The sequence below is a fragment of the Ambystoma mexicanum genome, chromosome 5p, assembly GCF_040938575.1.
Source record: "Ambystoma mexicanum isolate Mex_15411 chromosome 5p, UKY_AmexF1_1, whole genome shotgun sequence".
In the NCBI taxonomy this organism is placed as follows: Eukaryota; Metazoa; Chordata; class Amphibia; order Caudata; family Ambystomatidae; genus Ambystoma; species Ambystoma mexicanum.
The window spans coordinates 176,452,264-176,470,821 of NC_090930.1; the positions used below are offsets into that span (position 1 = coordinate 176,452,264).

Genomic DNA, 18,558 nt, shown 5'->3' on the forward strand with positions numbered 1-18,558 from the left:
GACAGAGACCCAATCACAGCACCAACCCTCATAGAAAATATACTAGATGTTTCCCGTTACCCAACCTCAACCCTCCATAAGTTTTAGTTTGCCACGTAGGATGACGTCACTGATGTGATATGATGGAAGAATATTATAGGTTTTTTTATAACGTGCTTAATACCCAGAGGTTTCTAAGCGTGGATCCGGGGATCGACCCTGTGGTGCTCCGTGTTGTCTTGCTTCCAAGGCAAGCACGTTAACCCTGAGCTATCCTCCCAAGTCGAGTGATGATGAATATTTACTATATAATCATGTTTTTTTATGAAATGCGCACAAGACCTTACTGCCAGATGTCGGATGATGTCCGCTGTACTCCCTGTTTTAGATAATTGTTATTGAAACAGTCTTTTGCCAACTTCCTGAGACTGTTTTATTATTGATGTTTGAGTAATTTCTCCATCCCCATCCACCCTGTAGAGTGTTACCTCGTCTTAAAGGACCTATAACGGTTCACTCATCTGCCATTTTGGGTAGTTTTATTGAGTGCAAGTATTTCCTTATGGCACTTGTCCTGAGACCCTTTGGAATAGACTTTCATAGTACTATGTGACATGCTCTATTTCTTTGTCCCCTCCCAGTCTCTATTCCACCACTCTCCTTTACAACGCTTGCTTCCTCAACCTGCGAGACAATAGGGTATCTGCATTGTCTCCCTTCTAACACTCTTGCTTAAAAAACATCAGCTTGTGATATGCCTCAGCCATCAATTCTTTCAATGTCTCCCTCTTATCAACTGACCAATCTCTGGGGCAAGAGCATTTTGGGGATTTCATACCTTTTCTATATCTTATAGTTCTTTGCTTAGCTGGGTTTCCTTGGTTTTCTCTAGTTAGTTTATTTCTCTTTGACCATTCTGCGATTAGTAGTCCAGTAGATACTGCCTTTCCTGCATCCCCTAATACCACCGGGGACATTTCCTTTGTTCTATTTAGTTCAAAGTAGTTCTCATTTTTCTTCCTTCCTGAAGTTTCGGAAGATTGGGTCTCTTACCAAAAGACTTTTATTTCCATCTTCCTATTCAATTTTCTTCAATCGGGAGATCTAAGTGCACCATAATATGGTCCTGATCTGACCATTGGGTCTGGACTGCTTCAGCGCTTCTAATGAGATGTCTGTCAAACTCTTCAGATAACATTGTATCAATTCTAGAGACAATCAAACGGTCCTGCAAGAAGTATGTATATGCTCACATGGGTCCCATAGCAAGACTACAAGAACGACAAAAGACTGAATGGGCTCTTTTCCATCTTCCCCATCTCAATCTCCCCTGTTCATATATCTATCTCTGGCTGAGTGTAGATTACATGATTAAAGTCCCCCCAATATCTTGTGCACATATCCCCAGTTACATTTCTCAATAGCCCTTTTATTAGATTCCATTTGACCTTGGTTTGGAGTGCAGCATGTAGCTATGGTATGTTGTTCGACTTTGTAACAATCCTTTATCATCAGCAGTTTATTATCTAGGGCTCTTTGCATCTTCCCGTTTCTCAGCCCCAGCTCCTTCACTAAAATTATATATCTCCCCCTTGAGCAGCCCAAAGCATCTTGTGTATGCCTGTACTCCAAAGCTCTTCCCCCCACCCCCTCCCCAACCCCCTTCTTTGTAATGTGTTCCTTGGACTAGCAATACCTGAAGACCACATCATCTGAATTCCCGCACCAACATTGACCTATATTTAGGTATGTCTAAACCTCTTCATTCAGGGAAGCAATTTTCCAACCTATTAACATCTTATCGGAATTTGTCTTTGCACCTGTCCTGGTTATATTGTCTTCTAAACGCATATTGCAAAGTGACCTGTGTACCTCATATCCTTTTCTGCCTGCCATGTATACCCACTTCTTAAGTTCCTGATTCTAAGGACACTTTTGGTTTCTTTCCATTATTGACAGCATTTTACCCCACAATTTCCCCCCACCACTCATTCTTCCCATTCCCTCTCTTAACCATCTTTAGCGGATCTCCATGTCCTCATCCTCAGCATCCTTCGGCTCCCTTTTCCTCCCCCAAGTCTTCCTGTTAGGAACCCCGGATTTCAACAAAAAAATAACTATCCACTCAGTATCTCTACTTCTAGGTACACCAAGGTTTAAGCGCTCATACCACTCCTCCCCTACCTTCATTCATTCCCTAGTTCCTGCCCCCAGGACAACAAACTTCCCATTATTCCCCCCCTCCCTTCCAGTTAGCACTTTAAACATGCAAGTCCCACCTTACACTTACCCTGTAATAGCTTTTGCCTATAGGTGTTCGTTGTCTAATGTCTCTCCAGCTCTCTCTTCACCTACTTTTCACATCAAGTTTCCTTTCATTTCTGTTCCATCATTGACCAGCACCCCTTCTTGCTTCTTTCTTCTACCTCATATAAGATAGTTTCGGGAATTGAGTACTTTACTGCCTTTAAATTCCAAAGATCTCACCGCTCTGAGTTTTCTAAGTATTTGCTGTTTCACTTTGTAGCCTTGCACTGTATCGCAACTGTTTGTGGACTGTCTTTAGACTAACCAGCCTGTGTGCACGGTCCATTTTAACTTGAACAGTACCTTCATCTTGAAACCGAATGTCCACCGGTTGTCAAAGTTCACTCTTTCTCTTCTTGTTAGATTTTTCTGGGATCCCAAAAATGTGTAAATTAGATCTCCTCTTGTGGTTTGCTACATGGTCTTGTTTAAACAGTAGTTCTTTGTATTGCTTCTCTGTGCTGTCCATCCTTTTTTTTTTTTTTGCATTTTAATTCCAGCAAATCTGCAGAGAGTTGATTATTTTCTAAAACCTTCACTCTATCTTCCACTTTTTCTATTTGACCCCTTAATTTGGAGATTGTCATGCATTGTTCCTCTCATGTCCTTGATGACGCTTCTGCCTTTCCGGCTTCATGAAAGGTGGTCGCAATCTGGTCTTATATTGTCGGTTTCCACTCTTGCAAACTTATTTAACTTTCCCCTCCAGTCTTTGTGGTGTTCTACACTTCACATTCAGAAGGTGGGGGTCATTTTGTTCCAGTTTCAAGATGAGTCAATCTTCTCCTCAATGGGTGTCAAGGATTTCTCTTATAGCGGGCTGACTGGCTTATCACTCGGGTCCTTATGCAAGATACAGTTATCCTTACCTGCTGCTGTAGACCTCTATTTCTTACCTCACCCAAGAACTCCTCTGGTATTAGTTTACAATTTCCTCCCCCCCATCACTTGGTGCTCCTAGGGGCAATTCGCAAACCTAGTTTCGGCTGACTTGCTCCATTCCTTATCTGTTTGCAGCTGTTCGCCTCTACCTGCACAGTCAGACTCTAACTCACCAGTGGTCACGGTTGGTGCCTGGATTTGGCCACGCTTTATGCCCTCGTCGCCCTGATCAGTCAGATGCAATCCGGGAGCTACCACTCCTCTGCCACCAGTGTGTCACACAGACCTCAGCTTCACCTTGTGAGCCGCCAACTAGGATAAGCTCTCAGTTGCATTTCATCCTGGCAATTCTTTCTGCGTATTGGAAGGGGGAGGCCTTAGAGCTGGGAGTGTGGACTATTTTCGGCAGTGCTAGGAAAAGAAAAGGGAACTGACGTCACTGGGCACTAACTAATAGCTCTTTATATTCTGCCCCTGATGTTGCGCCCAAGCCCATGAGGAGTCAAGTGGAGCTGCATAGTGCCCCATGATTTCGAAAAGATTCCCAGACCAGGTGGTGCTGAAAGATCTGTAATGTGAGGATTCCATGGGAGAGAGTACCAAACCATCAAAAAGAGCATTGCTTAAGGGGGAAGTAATTTGTTTTGTTGTAACTGCATATTAAAAAAAGAGCATGTTTTTTGTGTATTAAATTACATTTTCAAATGCATGTGCCTCTTTCATTGTAAATGTCTTAACACCGAATTTCACCAAAACTGTTAAGTGCCCATTCTGCTAAAAGGGAGGATGCTGAAGGAAATTGACATGAAGGATTTTTCGCTGTGAAGGTAGCGTCCTGTCTAAAGGCTGATATGCGCTCTGTAATTGATCATGTATTTTTCTGTTTTGTATATTTAATTTTAGATACTGAATGTAGAAACGCTTGGCACCTGTACAGAGTTTCAGGCAGTATCGGGCTGTGGCATAAGTTGCAAAGTGGCTAATATTGAAATGCTGCTCCAAAAGAGAAGCCCAGACCTGGAAGTTAAAAATGCGAGGAATGCGATCCTGGTGCAAATTGATGGGCAAACTGAGGAACTGTGCCCAAATTCCTTGATTATCGACCCGCAGATTCCAAGTAAGTAAAGTTGACACCTGATACTACGTAAGTGATGATTACATTTTTTTAATAAGGTGCACCAGAGTATTTTTTCACATAAGGTTGAGGATAAAGGAACACTGCAGAGAGAGATGATTTGATTTTAGACATTTGAAACCGTGAAAACCAATATGTGGAATTTTTGTCCATCAAAATTTCAATTTCATTTTTTGTCATCTTCTCAACTTGTAAGTCCCAGATGTCTCTGTTGCTGCTGCTTGAAAGGGGAGATCTGACTGCACGCACCACAGCTTTCATTTACATCGATGACTTTAATCTGCTACATTCTCTCCATACATCCGGTTACATTTCTTTATCAAATTGCACATCCACTGTCCATTTGGGAATATAACTCAGTGCATGTATCCCAGGGAGTCCTGAGGTCAAAGGTCAGTGTGCACCAAAGGTACCTAGTAGTTTGTTTCCCTGAGCAGATCGCTGTGCTAGTCTCCTTGTGTAACTCACTGGCTCAAGGCAGCTGTTTGTAATTTTAGAAGACTAAATGATGTTGCAGCTGTTTTGTGATTTGGGAACACAGGCAATTCACTGGCAACCTGGATTTAGAGGTTCAGTGAGACTCAACATCACGGCTGTGCTTAGCATGGAAACAACTGTGTGCAAATATGGTCAGGACAGCCATGATCAGTCTGGCTGGAAGTATGAATAGGTATCTGGGATGCATTCTTGAATCCATTTCATGACTTTGCCCAGGAAGAAGCCCAATAAAGTTTGAATGTGGCAGCTATTCCCAATTGGCTGACCACCAAATGTTTAAATGATGCAGTGTGCCTGATTAGAGGCTGGATATGCATCCATACCTTTTGGGAAGTGCTCAGACTCATCCCTTAGCAGCTAGCAGAGGCAAAGTCTCTGCATGTGCTACTAAACTCAACTGTCCAATGGAGAAGTCATGCTATGATCATTGCACTCTAGGCCATTCTCTCCAGAACCAGAGGGAATCGCACTGCTGCTCCCTTTGTTTGACTTGGTGGGCACTGCAAAGTTTGACTTCCAAGAACCAGAGTCTCATCTGAGTAGCAGTTAACCAGCTTACCTTGTGTCTGGAGTCCCTGACTCTCCTGCAAAGGAACTATAGTAGGCAAAGCCCAAGAAGAGCTACTGTTTACAGATCATTTCACCTGCTTCTGAGTCGCTAGGCCGCTGCCTGCACTGCTTTGTACACAGACGCTGCAATCTTGGCTAAGCAAGCAGCTGCACCAATCCCTCCCTTTCGGTATCAAGTGCTTTGTGCAATTCATGAATGTTGCCCAGGTTCCTTGTGCCATCCTCCCTGGCTAGTGGCTGCCTACTGCACACCCTGCACCTACACATTTGCACTGCGACTTCCAAAGACTCATAAGCATCCACCTCAGGGCTTGTCAGTGCGCTTTGTCAAAATCAACACCATTTCACCAATAGAAAGCCATTTGGTCATAATCATAGACAAACATTTGGTTTTCTGCATTTCTAAGAGCCGTAAACCGAAACCCCATGTTGAGACTAAACCTGTGAACTTTCCACTGACTTCTCAGGAAGTCACCACAAACGTGCATCTTGAAAAGCTGCAATACCTTGAGGCTTTAACAGAAATCAAGTTGCGACATTAAAGCCAGCAGGAGTGTTTTTGCTTGAGCACTGTCTTTACTACTCCCAGTGAGGATTGGCCCTTTTCTGTAATTTACTTGATTTTTGTTAGGTGCTATAGTGCCTCCACCTACCCCATTGATGGACAGTGACCCATTCAGAGTAAATGCATTTATGCCTTGAATGATTAATGTATTCTTTATATACATAAACACAAATAAAGGCCTCTCAACTAGATTACATTAAGACTTTATTTTATGTTGAATTAGGTGCAGCACTAGTTTTCTGCATGGGCATGATGGGACCATACCTCTTTTTCTCTTATTTAAAAGTTCCATGTGATTTGAATCACAGGTTGAGAGAAATATAACAAACATAAGTGAACACTTGTATTCGGTATGAATAATGCTTTAATCTCGGGGTGATGTACTCTCAATTGTTGAAAAGAAACTGACTGCACAAGGGCCTCTAGACGTGGCTAATGCGCACTAGCAATACTAAGATGCAAGAGGTTCTATAACTGACTGTCCTGAGAACACACATAAGAGTGATCAGCTCATTCTCTTTTCTACTCTGTTCCTGCTCTTCTTCCTTTCTTAAGGTTTGCTTACGCCAACAAGCTGTGGGTCTATCTGAGCAAATGATTCTTTCGAAGGGATTGTGTCCTCCGACGTATTCCTCATCTTAGATATATCCTTCCAGCTCTGCTGGCCTCGGAAAATTTTTTCTAGAGGGCGCTGCGCGTCGACGTCCCTCGAGTCGATGTCCTTCGACAGCCGCCGTATCGACGCTCGACGTCATCCTGCCTATAAAGGCCGCGCGCAGCGTCCGTTGCTCAGTTCCGTTTTTCCGCGCTACTCGGTGCCTCGGAATACCGTTGCTCAGTTCTTAGTCAGATAATCCTATTTACCTCGAGTTATTCGATCCGTACTCGATGGCTTCCTCGTCGGAACCGACAACTCCTCGATCCGGCTTCAAAAAATGTCGAGATTGTGGGAAAAAGATGTCGTTGACCGATCCTCACAGAAATTGTCTGTGGTGCTTGGGAGCTGAACACCATTGTTCGGAGTGCGAGGACTGTATGTCCATGACAGCTAAGGCCCTGAAGGAGCGTAGGGGGAAGCTGGAGAAAGGTAAGACTTTTAAAGCTTCTTCTTCGTCGACGAAGTCGAGACATTCGTCTCCTCGTCACCATTCGCGCTCCAGGTCTCGGAGTGGGTCTCATCACTCCTCGAGATCTAAGCACTCGAAGAGGAGACGTCGAAGATCCCCTTCTCCGTCTTCCTCTTCCTCTGTTTCGCCAAAAAGAATCCCTTGCCCCACGAAACATAGTTCCCAGGCTGAATGGGAGGAATTCAGAAAAAATATGATGAGCGTCTTCGAGAAAGCGGCCTCGACCCCCTCGAAGACTGCCGAGAGCGATGCTCTGGTCGAAAGACCCGAAGGTCAAAAACGCCGCGAGTCGCAGTACCCAGCGAAAGAAACCTCTCGAGCGCGTCTCGAACCCTCGAGTAGGACTATGACCTCCAAACCTTCCTCGAAGGTTCCGTCGACGCCGTCGACGAAGGTTCCGTCGACGTCGAGGTCGATGTCTTCGACGCCGTTGTCGAAGGGACCTTCGACACACGGGTCTGTCGACTCGACGCCGGCCTCGACACCGGCGTCGACGCTGAGAAAAGTCACGGTGACCACACATCCAGTGACGATCCCCAGGCCCTCGACGTCGATGGCGTCGATATTGTCGAGTAGAATTCCAATTCTGTCGAGGTCCTCGAGGCCTCCACCTCTGTTTTCGACACCACGCTCGAAGCCTTCGACGTCGGCATTGACGTTTTCGAGGCCAATAATGACAAGTTCGGCACCCTCTGCCTTGGAAATGGGATTTACTCCCTTTATGAGTTCAGAACAATTGAGAACTATATCCTCAATTTTAGAAGAGGGTGATTTGTCTGAACAAGACACATTTGAGTTACAGGGACCTGTAACCCCAGTTAGAGAGGAATTTTCCTCTGAAGAGCGCAGATTAAAGGATCTTCATGATTCCTTACATGAGGCAAGTGGGTTAGACACTTCCCCTGAGGTGGATTTTGCTAAGCCAGACCCGGGGGAGCATGCTGAAACCCCCTACAGAGCCTTAATGGCCAGGATTACAGAGTTCATGGGATGGTCTCCACCTTCACAATCTTTCCAGCAAGATGACCTCACGGATATTCTTGACAAAGGCCCACAAGAGGATCCAGTGGTGCCCTTTCATAAAGCTCTTCAGAGAAAGATCATGACAAACTGGGAAACCCCAGATGTAATACCAGCAGTAAATAAAAAACTGTCTGCAAAGTACAGGGTATCTTCCACAGACCCAGAGTTCTTGTCTAAACATCCATCCCCAGAAAGTCTGGTGGTACAAGCAGCATCCTCTACCGATGTCAAGACGGCTTATCCTACAGTCCCACAGGACGATAAAAAATATCATGCTATGGCAAAGAAAGTCTTTTCAGCATGTAGCATGGCGTTAAAGTCTGTTAATGCTACTTGCACCCTTGCTAGGTTCAGCCATACACTTTGGGAGTGTGCTTCTACAGCGGCTGACTGCATCCCGGAGGGAGAAGAAAGGGATGCGTTCCTGAACATTATACAGGACGGTAAAGACGCTATGTGCGAATCCCTCCAGACGGGCATTGATTCGGCTGACAGTATCAGCAGAGCAATGGCGGCAAGTATATCAACCAGGAGGTTCGCTTGGTTGAGAAAGTCGGGTTTTGCCCCAGATGTGCAAGCCAGGCTCTTGAACATGCCATTTGATGGCTCTTCTTTGTTCGGGAAAAAGGCGGATGACAGTTTAGAGAAACTGCAAACTTCAAAAGCAGCAGCAAAATCCCTAGGAGCTGCAATCCGTCAGACTCCTTTTCGTCCCACAGGAACCTCTGCGAGGGGCAAGTCCTTTCGCTTCTACTCCGCATTCGGAAGAGGTAGAGGACGACCGGCTCAAAGGGGTCAAAGAAGAACTACCCGAGGTGGACGGGGTAGATATTCTAAAGCCGCAGCAACAGCAGGTGCCTCTTTACCATCGGCATCTGCATCAGCCGCCCCAAAACCACTCTGAGGACTCCCCTCACAGGACACCTGTAGGAGGCAGGTTGACTCAACATCTGACGGTATGGCAGGCTATCACGTCAGATGCTTGGGCATTGGAAACAGTCGCCCAAGGTTACTGCCTGCCTTTCCTACGTATGCCTCAGAGTCATCCACCGGGGATCAGCTCTCAGAAAGCTCCAGATCCGCTCCTCTTGCAGGAAATTTTGGACCTGCTAGAGAAAGGTGCCATAGAACCGGTACCTGTAGCGGAGAGGAACAAGGGCTGGTACTCCCCTTACTTTCTCATTCCGAAGAAAGACGGAGGACTGAGACCCATCTTGGACTTGCGAGAATTGAACAAATTCCTCAGGAAAGACAAATTCAAGATGGTCACTCTTTCTCAGATCCTCCAGGCCCTTCAGTTTCAGGACTGGTTGGTATCTCTGGACCTTCAGGACGCTTATTTCCATGTGTCTATCCATCTCAAACACAGGAAATACCTGAGGTTCGCAATTGGCAACTCTCACTATCAATTTCGAGTACTGCCATTTGGGCTGACCTCCGCCCCGAGGGTCTTCACCAAGTTAATGTCGGTAGTGGCTGCAAGTCTAAGGAGGGAAGGGATTCATGTCTACCCCTACCTGGACGATTGGCTGATCAGGGCTGTTTCTCCGGAACAAGCTCAGATCCAGCTAAATCACGTGTGCTACTCCCTTCACAAACTGGGCTTCTCCCTCAATTTAAAGAAGTCTCAAATGATACCATCGCAGAGACTCCAGTTCATAGGAGCGATCCTGGATACTTCCCTGGGAAAAGCCTCGCCACCAGAGGTGAGGGCTCAAGATATTCTACAGATGGTTACCAAGTTCCAACATGCCCAACGTCTCCCAGCCTTCGACTTTTTGAGGTTGCTAGGCCTCATGGCATCCTGCATTTTCCTTGTGCCAGAGGCTCGCCTGAGAATGAGATCCCTCCAGTGGGCACTGAGGACTCAGTGGTCACAATTCTCAGGGAGAATGACAGATCTTCTTCAGGTTCCCGGCAGGGTGGCTCGAGACCTTCAGTGGTGGGCCTGTCAGGAGAACATTCTGAAAGGAGAACAGTTTTGGCAACCCTGGCCGGAGATAACAGTAGTCACGGATGCCTCACTCACGGGGTGGGGAGCCCACGCCAACGACTTGACCATCAGCGGTCGTTGGTCTCCATCGGAGTCCAGACTACACATCAACCTGTTAGAGCTGAGAGCCATCAGACTTGCGTTGAAGGCTTTTCTGCCAGCTGTACAAGGGAAGAACGTCCTGATAATGACGGACAACACGGTGGCCATGCATTACCTCAACAAAAGAGGAGGCGTACGATCACTACCCCTGTGCAGAGAGGCGATGCAGCTCTGGTTTTGGGCAATCCAAGAAGGAATCTCTCTATCGGCAGTTCACCTAGCCGGAGAGAAGAACTTGACAGCGGACGCTCTGAGCAGGCAGAACACAGTCTCCCACGAATGGGAGCTAGCTCAGGAAGTCCTTCAAAAGATCTTCGCCCTTTGGGGAACCCCTCAGGTAGATCTGTTCGCCACCAGCCTAAACAGGAAATGCGACCTGTTCTGCTCAAGGGAATTTCCTCCGAGAGGAGCTCTGGGAGACGCGTTCATAGTGGACTGGGAGTTTCCGCTTCTGTACGCGTTCCCACCGGTCCCTGTCATTCCTCAAATGATCAGGAGGTTGAGAAGATTCCGGCGAACCATGATCCTAATTGCCCCGGATTGGGCCAGGAGAACGTGGTACCCGGACCTTCTAGACTTGTCCATCTGCCCTCCAATTCGACTTCCTCTCAGAGAGAACCTACTCTCACAGAAGGGAGGTCAGGTTCTCCATCCAGACATCAAAACCCTCAACCTTCACGCTTGGCTTCTGAACGGCTGAGGTACAAGGATTGGGACCTCCCTGATGATGATATGGAGGTGTTGCTTTCGGCAAGGTGGCCAGCAACAAAGTCTTTATACCGCTGCCGTTGGAACAGATTTTGCAGCTGGTGTAGAGAACAGAATATCGACCCATTTTCATGTGGTACACCAATGGTTTTGTCCTTCCTACTATATTTGGCAAATTCAGGCCTTCAAGTTGGCACCATTAAGGGCTATCTCGCAGCGCTATCTATCTTTAAGCGTACTGCGGAGGAACCATCCTATTTCAAATTACCCTTGGTAATACAGTTTCTAAAGGGGTTAACCAATGTTTATCCCCCAAGACCATTCCAAGTTCCCCTATGGGATTTAAACTTAGCACTAACTTTCCTGATGGGTACACCTTTCGAACCTCTCCATTCTTGTTCGTTAAGATTCCTTACCCTTAAGATTGTTTTATTAATAGCACTTACATCTACTAGAAGGGTGAGCGAATTACAAGCTTTTTCTTGTAAACCCCCTCATACAATCTTTCACAAAGACAAAGTTGTCCTGCAAGTGAAGCCTAATTTCCTCCCAAAGGTAGTTTCTGAATTCCATATCTCTCAGAAGATTACCCTACCATCTTTCTATCCTCCTCCTCACCCGGGGAAAGAGGAAGAGAGGTTACACAGACTAGACCCTAGGAGGGTTTTAAGTTTTTACATTAGTAGACTAGCCAGGATAAGACAGGCAGACCAGCTGTTTGTAGGTTACGCAGGTCACAAGCTGGGGTTACCAATAACTAAGCAGACCATTTCCAGATGGATCATTCTAGCCATTCTGGAATGTTATAAACTGGCAGGGAAAGAGCCCCCTCAAAACCTTAGGGCTCATTCGACCAGAGGTATTGCAGCTTCATCAGCCCTCAAAAGAGGCGTGCCGATTAAAGACACATGTGCGGCCGCTACATGGTCGTCTATCCATACCTTTACACGTTTTTACAATCTGGATTCCTCCTCTAGTCAAGAGACTAGGTTTGGAAGGGCTGTACTGCATTCTATTCATCAATAGAAGACAGCGTGAAGTCAGTACTCCCTCCTCCGAATATAGAATACTGCTATGGGAGCCTATCTAAGATGAGGAATACGTCGGAGGACACAATCCCTTCGAACAACAAGTTACTTCTTACCTTGTAACGTTCTTTCGACGGGATGTTCCTCCGACGTATTCCTCATCGACCCTCCCATCCATCCCCGCAGTTCTACTTACCTTGTTGTTGCAGCTTACGCTCCTTCAGGATTAGTCTAGTCCAGACAGTTATACTGTGGGCTACAAAACGGAACTGAGCAACGGACGCTGCGCGCGGCCTTTATAGGCAGGATGACGTCGAGCGTCGATACGGCGGCTGTCGAAGGACATCGACTCGAGGGACGTCGACGCGCAGCGCCCTCTAGAAAAAAATTTCCGAGGCCAGCAGAGCTGGAAGGATATATCTAAGATGAGGAATACGTCGGAGGAACATCCCGTCGAAAGAACGTTACAAGGTAAGAAGTAACTTGTTCTTCTCTACTTGTCTTCAGTACAGTAACCAGTCACCTGCTACACCAGCCTGCAAAAATCCATCCAGAGGCTCAGGTCAATGCTATTCGCCTGACCGTTCTCTCTGGTTACTCTTCAAAAGCCACAGGACTATGTGAATATGGTTGCATAAAAGTCTTTTGTGGGGCCTCTTCTCTCTACACAGATGTGTCTTTCTGCAGCTTATTTCTTTGAACACTCTCTATGCTGAGGTCAGTGAATGCCCCTTATTACCATGAGCCTCTCCTGGGCCGGGGCAGGGCACAGTTTCTGAAACTCAACTCTCTAGTCTACACTTCTCCTTCCTTACCTAAAGTAGCTGCCAAACTTCTTAGGCTGTTAGAGAGGGAATGAGTCCTAAATGTGGGAGAAACGTAATGATCATGGTTTACAATAGGCCTATAAGCAGTTCTGACCCTCTTATGTGAATCTGACTCACACAGTGGAATACATGCAGTAAACATATACATTCATAACCAATACCCTTGGTGACCTCCCAAAGGGGATTTTGGGTGCTATTACTTAGGGCTGGGACAGGGAAGGTCAGAGGCTTGTGCCCTTCTTCTTGTTTGATCATTCTTCGCAGAGAGCTCTCAACCCCCTGTGGTCTTGTAGGGTGCATTCTTTCTGGTATACAAATGCTGGCAACATGAGACAATGAAGTGTCTATGAATCTCTGCAGCTCTGGCCTTTCTTTCCGGTGCCCATGCTACGACCTATTCCCGCATGCATACACTTATTTCTCAGTGTGTGGCTTGGGCCTGCGGCCCTGACTGCAGCCCAACGTTAGGCCTCGATTTCAATATGACTGCTACGATCGAAGATAGAGTTTGATTCCAATGTAATTTAAAGCTGAAACATGCATCGCCCTCTCCACATTAATAATCCCTGCTAACACCCCCCCATCCCCCTGTAACACCCCTGAGCCCCGACTGCACAATTCTACGCCTGTGCGGCATCCGAAAACGCTTGGGTGTTTGGTTCAGTCGTCCCTCCTTGCCAACATTCCCCCCCTTCCCCTTTTGTTTATTCTACATGAATAAACGCCCATGTTAGTGTCTCGTTCACCCTTGCCATCCTTTCTTCTTCCAGTTTCTAAATATGGTGGGAACCCTTCCTTTGGTACCCATACTCTGCATACGTGCTGTAAATTTCCCCCCGCGTATTGTTCAGGCGTACATGACATATATATGAGCAGTGTGGAATCTGCTTAGATCACATGCTGTGCATAGGCCGACATCTAGTGGAAGCTGCGGCGTATTAGTTTGTTTTTCGAAACTCGAAAAAGGGCATCGACACAGGGCGTGCCAGTAATACTATCCCTAGTGTGACGTCCACTGTACCCATGATCCCTCACGCGTCTTGGACCCTCAGATTGTTTTTTTCCGCCATACTGGTCGGAAGCATTTCGCGGAGTTCCCTGGCCTTAGCCATAATTTTGCTAAATATTGTTAAATGTACCCATTTCTCCACTCCAACGTCGAGTCACCGAACTTCCACACTCGACGCCGGCCCGGAGAAGAATTCGACCGTCGACAGCTGCACAACGGATTTGGGCCTCGGAAGGCCTCTGGCCTCGGCCTGGGCCTTGGAAGTCCGCTGGCCTCGGCCCTGCAAGTAGGGAGAGTGGGGGGTGGACATACTCTAAACTCTTTTGGTATATAGGTACATTCTTATATATTCCTACACTTACAAGCCCACTCCCACAAGGTGCATATGGAGGGTACCCCTTCCAATTCTGCCCCAAGTGCAACCGCAAGTACCCTTGGGTGGACAGGCACGCCACGTGCAATCTCTGCTTGCCGAGGGACCACCCCGAGGCGAACCGCAGAACGTGTAGTAGGTTTAAACCCAAGACACTTAAGGACCGTTCGATCAAGCGTTGGGCCCACCACGCCAGGCGTCAAGAGGCCATGGCAGCGGAGGGCGCCTTCGATGGCAGCGACGCCGTGCTTTCAGACGGCGAGGGCATTATAGTGTCGAAAGACAGCCGAGTGCAAGTCCCCGACCTCGGAAGGTCGTCCGGCAGGGCGGTTATGGGGAAGACCCCCGGCGACACAAGCGTTTCCCACAGCACTTCCACAAAACACATGAAGTCCAACCGGGACTCGACGCGCACGTCGAGTTCTCGGAAGGAGGCACATAGAGAACGGTCCGAATCAGCGTCCTCTGGGCGTTCTCGATCAAGATCGCCACACGACTCCAGGCATTCATCCACTGTTGCCAAGAGTGCCTCGCTCCCCAAGGTAACGGAAGTTCGATCGTCGGAGGACGAAGACGACTTCCACTCCAGGAGTTGGCGCCCGCAGACCGCGTTACGGTGGCTCCCGAACCCCTATCTCCACACTCGAAGGATAGGTACACTACCCCCGAACCTTGACGCCAGGCGTTGAAAGGCTCCGAAGGGCCGAAAAAACAGGGAAAACACTCTTCCACTCACGGGGAGGGGGAAAAACAACAAAGGAAGCAGCCTCTGCCTACTTCCACACCTTTAATACACTCCACTCCTCATAAACAGACAGACAAGTCTAAGTCTTCTGCTATCACAAATACCCCTACTCAGACCACCAAGTCTAGTCAGGATAAGTCAAGAGAAACTTCCAGAAAGGGTCATCCCCAGTTCTAGAGAATGGTCTAGTGATGACATAGACGGAGTCATGTCAAGGATGTCATCATTGGCAGATTTTTACGCAAAAAACCCTGAACACTTTCTCTCTTATACTCCCAACGGGTCAGCACCCTCAGGCTCTAAGGATCCTATACCTCCAAGTAAAATGTCCCGGTTTGAAACACCAACACGGTCTTCGGACCCCTTCTATGTACAGCCCTACTCTCAGTATCAAGGAGAGACATCCTTTTGTGAGGATCCAGATTTGGGCATGTTGGAAGAACAAACTGGTACGGGCTACTATGGGGATGATGAGGACCAAGAAGAGGATGAGGACGGCCCGGAAACCTACAGAGTAAATTCCCCGGTAGAGAAGGAACCCCCGGTTACCGACTCCCCTGTCGACAACCAACCTCTCCTGAATGAAGTTCTGTCTTGAGCAGCTGAACATTTCCACATTGACACCCAAGGTGCTCAAGAGGAGAGGGACTTCGCTGAAGAGTTAGTGGGAGAAAGGAGGCCTGTTGCTCGGGCCATCCCTATCCTGAAGTCTATTCAGAGGAGAATAGACCCTTCACTCGTAAATCCTAACCTCACCAGAGCAGTAAACCCCAGGATTGAGAAACTTTTCAGGGCAGCCCAATCAGACCCACTGTATTTGGGCAGGAAAGTATCTTCCCCTTCTGCCTACCAGGCAAGGATTGCCAGCTCCACCACCCTGTTGGCCAGCTACAACTGCCATCAGTGGGAAGAAGTCGCGGCACTGATAGACTCCGCCCCAGAACCCTTAAAGAGCCAGTTGGCCCGAGTCTCGGCAGAGGGAAGAGCCGTGTCCGGTTGCATTTTAAAGGCAACCTTTGATGCCGCGGATAACGCCGGCAGATTGATAGCAGAAGGAACTGTTATCAAGAGACACGCTTGGTTACGGCAGTCTGGATTCAAAGCTGAAACCCAAGCATCATTGTTAGATAAACCGGTGGAGCCGGAGCTGTTTGGTAAGGCGGTCGAGGACGCTCAAAAATGCCAAGGACGAGTATCCCTAGGCCAACTAACCAATAAACCCCCTAATCAGAGAGGGAATGGCAATTTTCGTCGCCCACGCAGCAAAAATTCCAGGAGAGGATCTAACTATTCCCAGGGGCAGGGTACACCGTGGAGCAATAATAACCAACAGTCTATCCAGGGTTACGGCAGGGGTAATAAAAGAGGACGCGGAAAAGGTAGAGGCAGCCCCAGTAGAGGAGGCGGCACGCCTCCACCAAAACAGTGGTGCTCCGTTCAGGGTCCCTTCTCATGCAACCCCAGTAGGGGGACGCATTTCCAACTTCACCCAAGCTTGGGAAGGGATCACATCAGACAGATGGGTGCTGTCCACAGTATCCGCAGGGTACTGCATAGAACTGTTGGAGCGTCCCAGAAACCATCCTCCACGACAAAAAATACATTCCTTGGACCACCAAAAGATCCTCCTCGAGGAGATCGTCAATCTGCTAGCAAAGGACGCTATAGAATTCGTCCCGGGACACCAGGTAAACAAGGGTATTTATTCAACTTACTTCCTTGTGCCAAAAAAAGATTTGACAATGCGCCCAGTATTGGACTTACGGCCTGCAAACAAGTATGTCAAGCCCCAAAAGTTTCGCATGACTACTCTCCAAGAGGTAATCCCCCTCCTAAAAAAAGGGGTTTACATGGCAACATTGGACATGAAAGATGCCTATTTTCATATTTCCATGTTCCCAGCGCACTGAAAGTACTTGCGCTTCAAGGTGGACAGTCGGCACTACCAGTTCAAGGTACTGCCCCTCAGGAATAACTTCGGATCCATGGGTATTCACCAAGGTACTGGCGGTGGTGGCAGCACACCTACGCAGGGAGGCAATCCCGGTGTACCCTTACCTGGACGACTGGCTCATCACGGGGGAGACCCCAGTAATTTGCAGAGCAAACATTCAAAGGACTATCGACCTCCTCTTCGAATTGGGCTTCTCAATAAACGAGAAAAAGTAAAGTCTGGTGCCAAGCACATCCAAACAGTTCCTAGGAGCTATAATAGACACTCAAGAGGGGTTGACCTTTCCTTCTGAGGAAAGAATTCGGAATATACTGCTGCAAATTCCGCAATATCAGTCCGGTCGCCAGATAATGGTACGCAAAGCAATGCGTTTGCTGGGCATGATGGCGTCATGTATTTACCTGGTCCCCCACGCGCGCCTGCGGCCCATGCAGGAATGGTTGGCGAAACAGTGGTCTCAGGCAAGTGGTCAGTGGGACGATCTAGTGGTCGTTTCGCCAACACTTGTACACAGCCTTCACTGGTGGACAAGAGAATCTGTCCAAGGGGAAACCCTTTTACGATCCCGAGATACAGGTGGTAGTTACAACCGATGCATGCCTGACGGGGTGGGGAGCTCACCATCTCCACCACACAGCTCAGGGTCTGTGGTCGCACTCAGTGGCCAAGAATCACATCAACCTGTTAGAGCTTCTGGCAGTATTCAGAGCACTTCAACCGTTCGAGCCCTACCTGTTAAATCTGTCAGTGCAAATCCGGACGGACAGCACTACAGCCATGTTCTACCTGAACAAGCAAGGAGGGACTTGGTCGCCAAATCTGTCCAAGCTTGCCCAGAAAATCTGGATATGGGCACTCAGGCGGAACATCTTCCTGTCATCGCAACATGTTCCAGGGGATCTCAATTCCCTAGCTGATGCTCTGAGCAGAGACCCCCTCCCAGAGGAACACGAATGGTGTCTACACAAAGAAGTCGTAGAAGATATCTTCTCTCAGTGGGGTTTCCCCACTATAGAGCTATTCGCCACAAGCGAAAACAGACAATGCCCAGGATTTGCATCCAGGTTCCCCCAACCAGACTCCCAGGGGAACGCCCTGTGGATGAACTGGTCAGGGATGTTTGCGTACGCTTTTCCACCAACTCCTCTAATCAGGAAGGTGGTCAACAATATGAACAGAGAATCGATGACGCTCGTCCTAGTTGCTCCCGTGTGGGCAAGACAACCATGGTTCGCACACTTACGCAGATTGGCGGTGTGCAAACCCATCAAAGTTCCGGGCTGGTACAACCTACTGTCCCAGCACCAAGGTCAAACAGTGCATCCTCAACCCAACTCAATGAACCTGGCAGCATGGCTCCTGAGGTCATAGAGTTCGGACATCTCAATTTACCACAGAGGTGTATCGACATGCTAATGGAATCTAGGAAACCTAACACGAGGGACTGCTACTTTGACAAATGGAAGAGATTCGCTATCTGGTGCCAGAATAAACAATTCAAACCCAGTTGATTACACTCCTACCACTATTGTTACATACATGCTCCACCTGCTGGATGCAGGACTGATTTTGAACTCACTGAAGGTACACCTGGCAGCCCTGTCAGCATACACCACTTCCCATAACAAGGTGGTGTGGTGGAAAGTACCAGTAGTTAAAGCCTTCATGGAAGGTGTAAAGAGACTTCACCCTCCTATTTCAAACCCACCACCAGGATGGTACCTTAATGTGGT

At 47.8% G+C, this 18,558-nt stretch overlaps 1 protein-coding gene across 1 annotated transcript in view; it reads left to right on the top strand.

The window, feature by feature from the left end:
* The window catches only part of ATP7A (ATPase copper transporting alpha), a 1,086,974-nt gene that overhangs the window by 817,579 nt on the left and 250,837 nt on the right, over positions 1-18,558 (top strand). Inside the window, exon 17 of the mRNA XM_069612588.1 lies at positions 4,072-4,285. Coding sequence (XP_069468689.1) covers positions 4,072-4,285 — 214 coding nt within the window. The remainder of the gene's footprint in view (positions 1-4,071; positions 4,286-18,558) is intronic.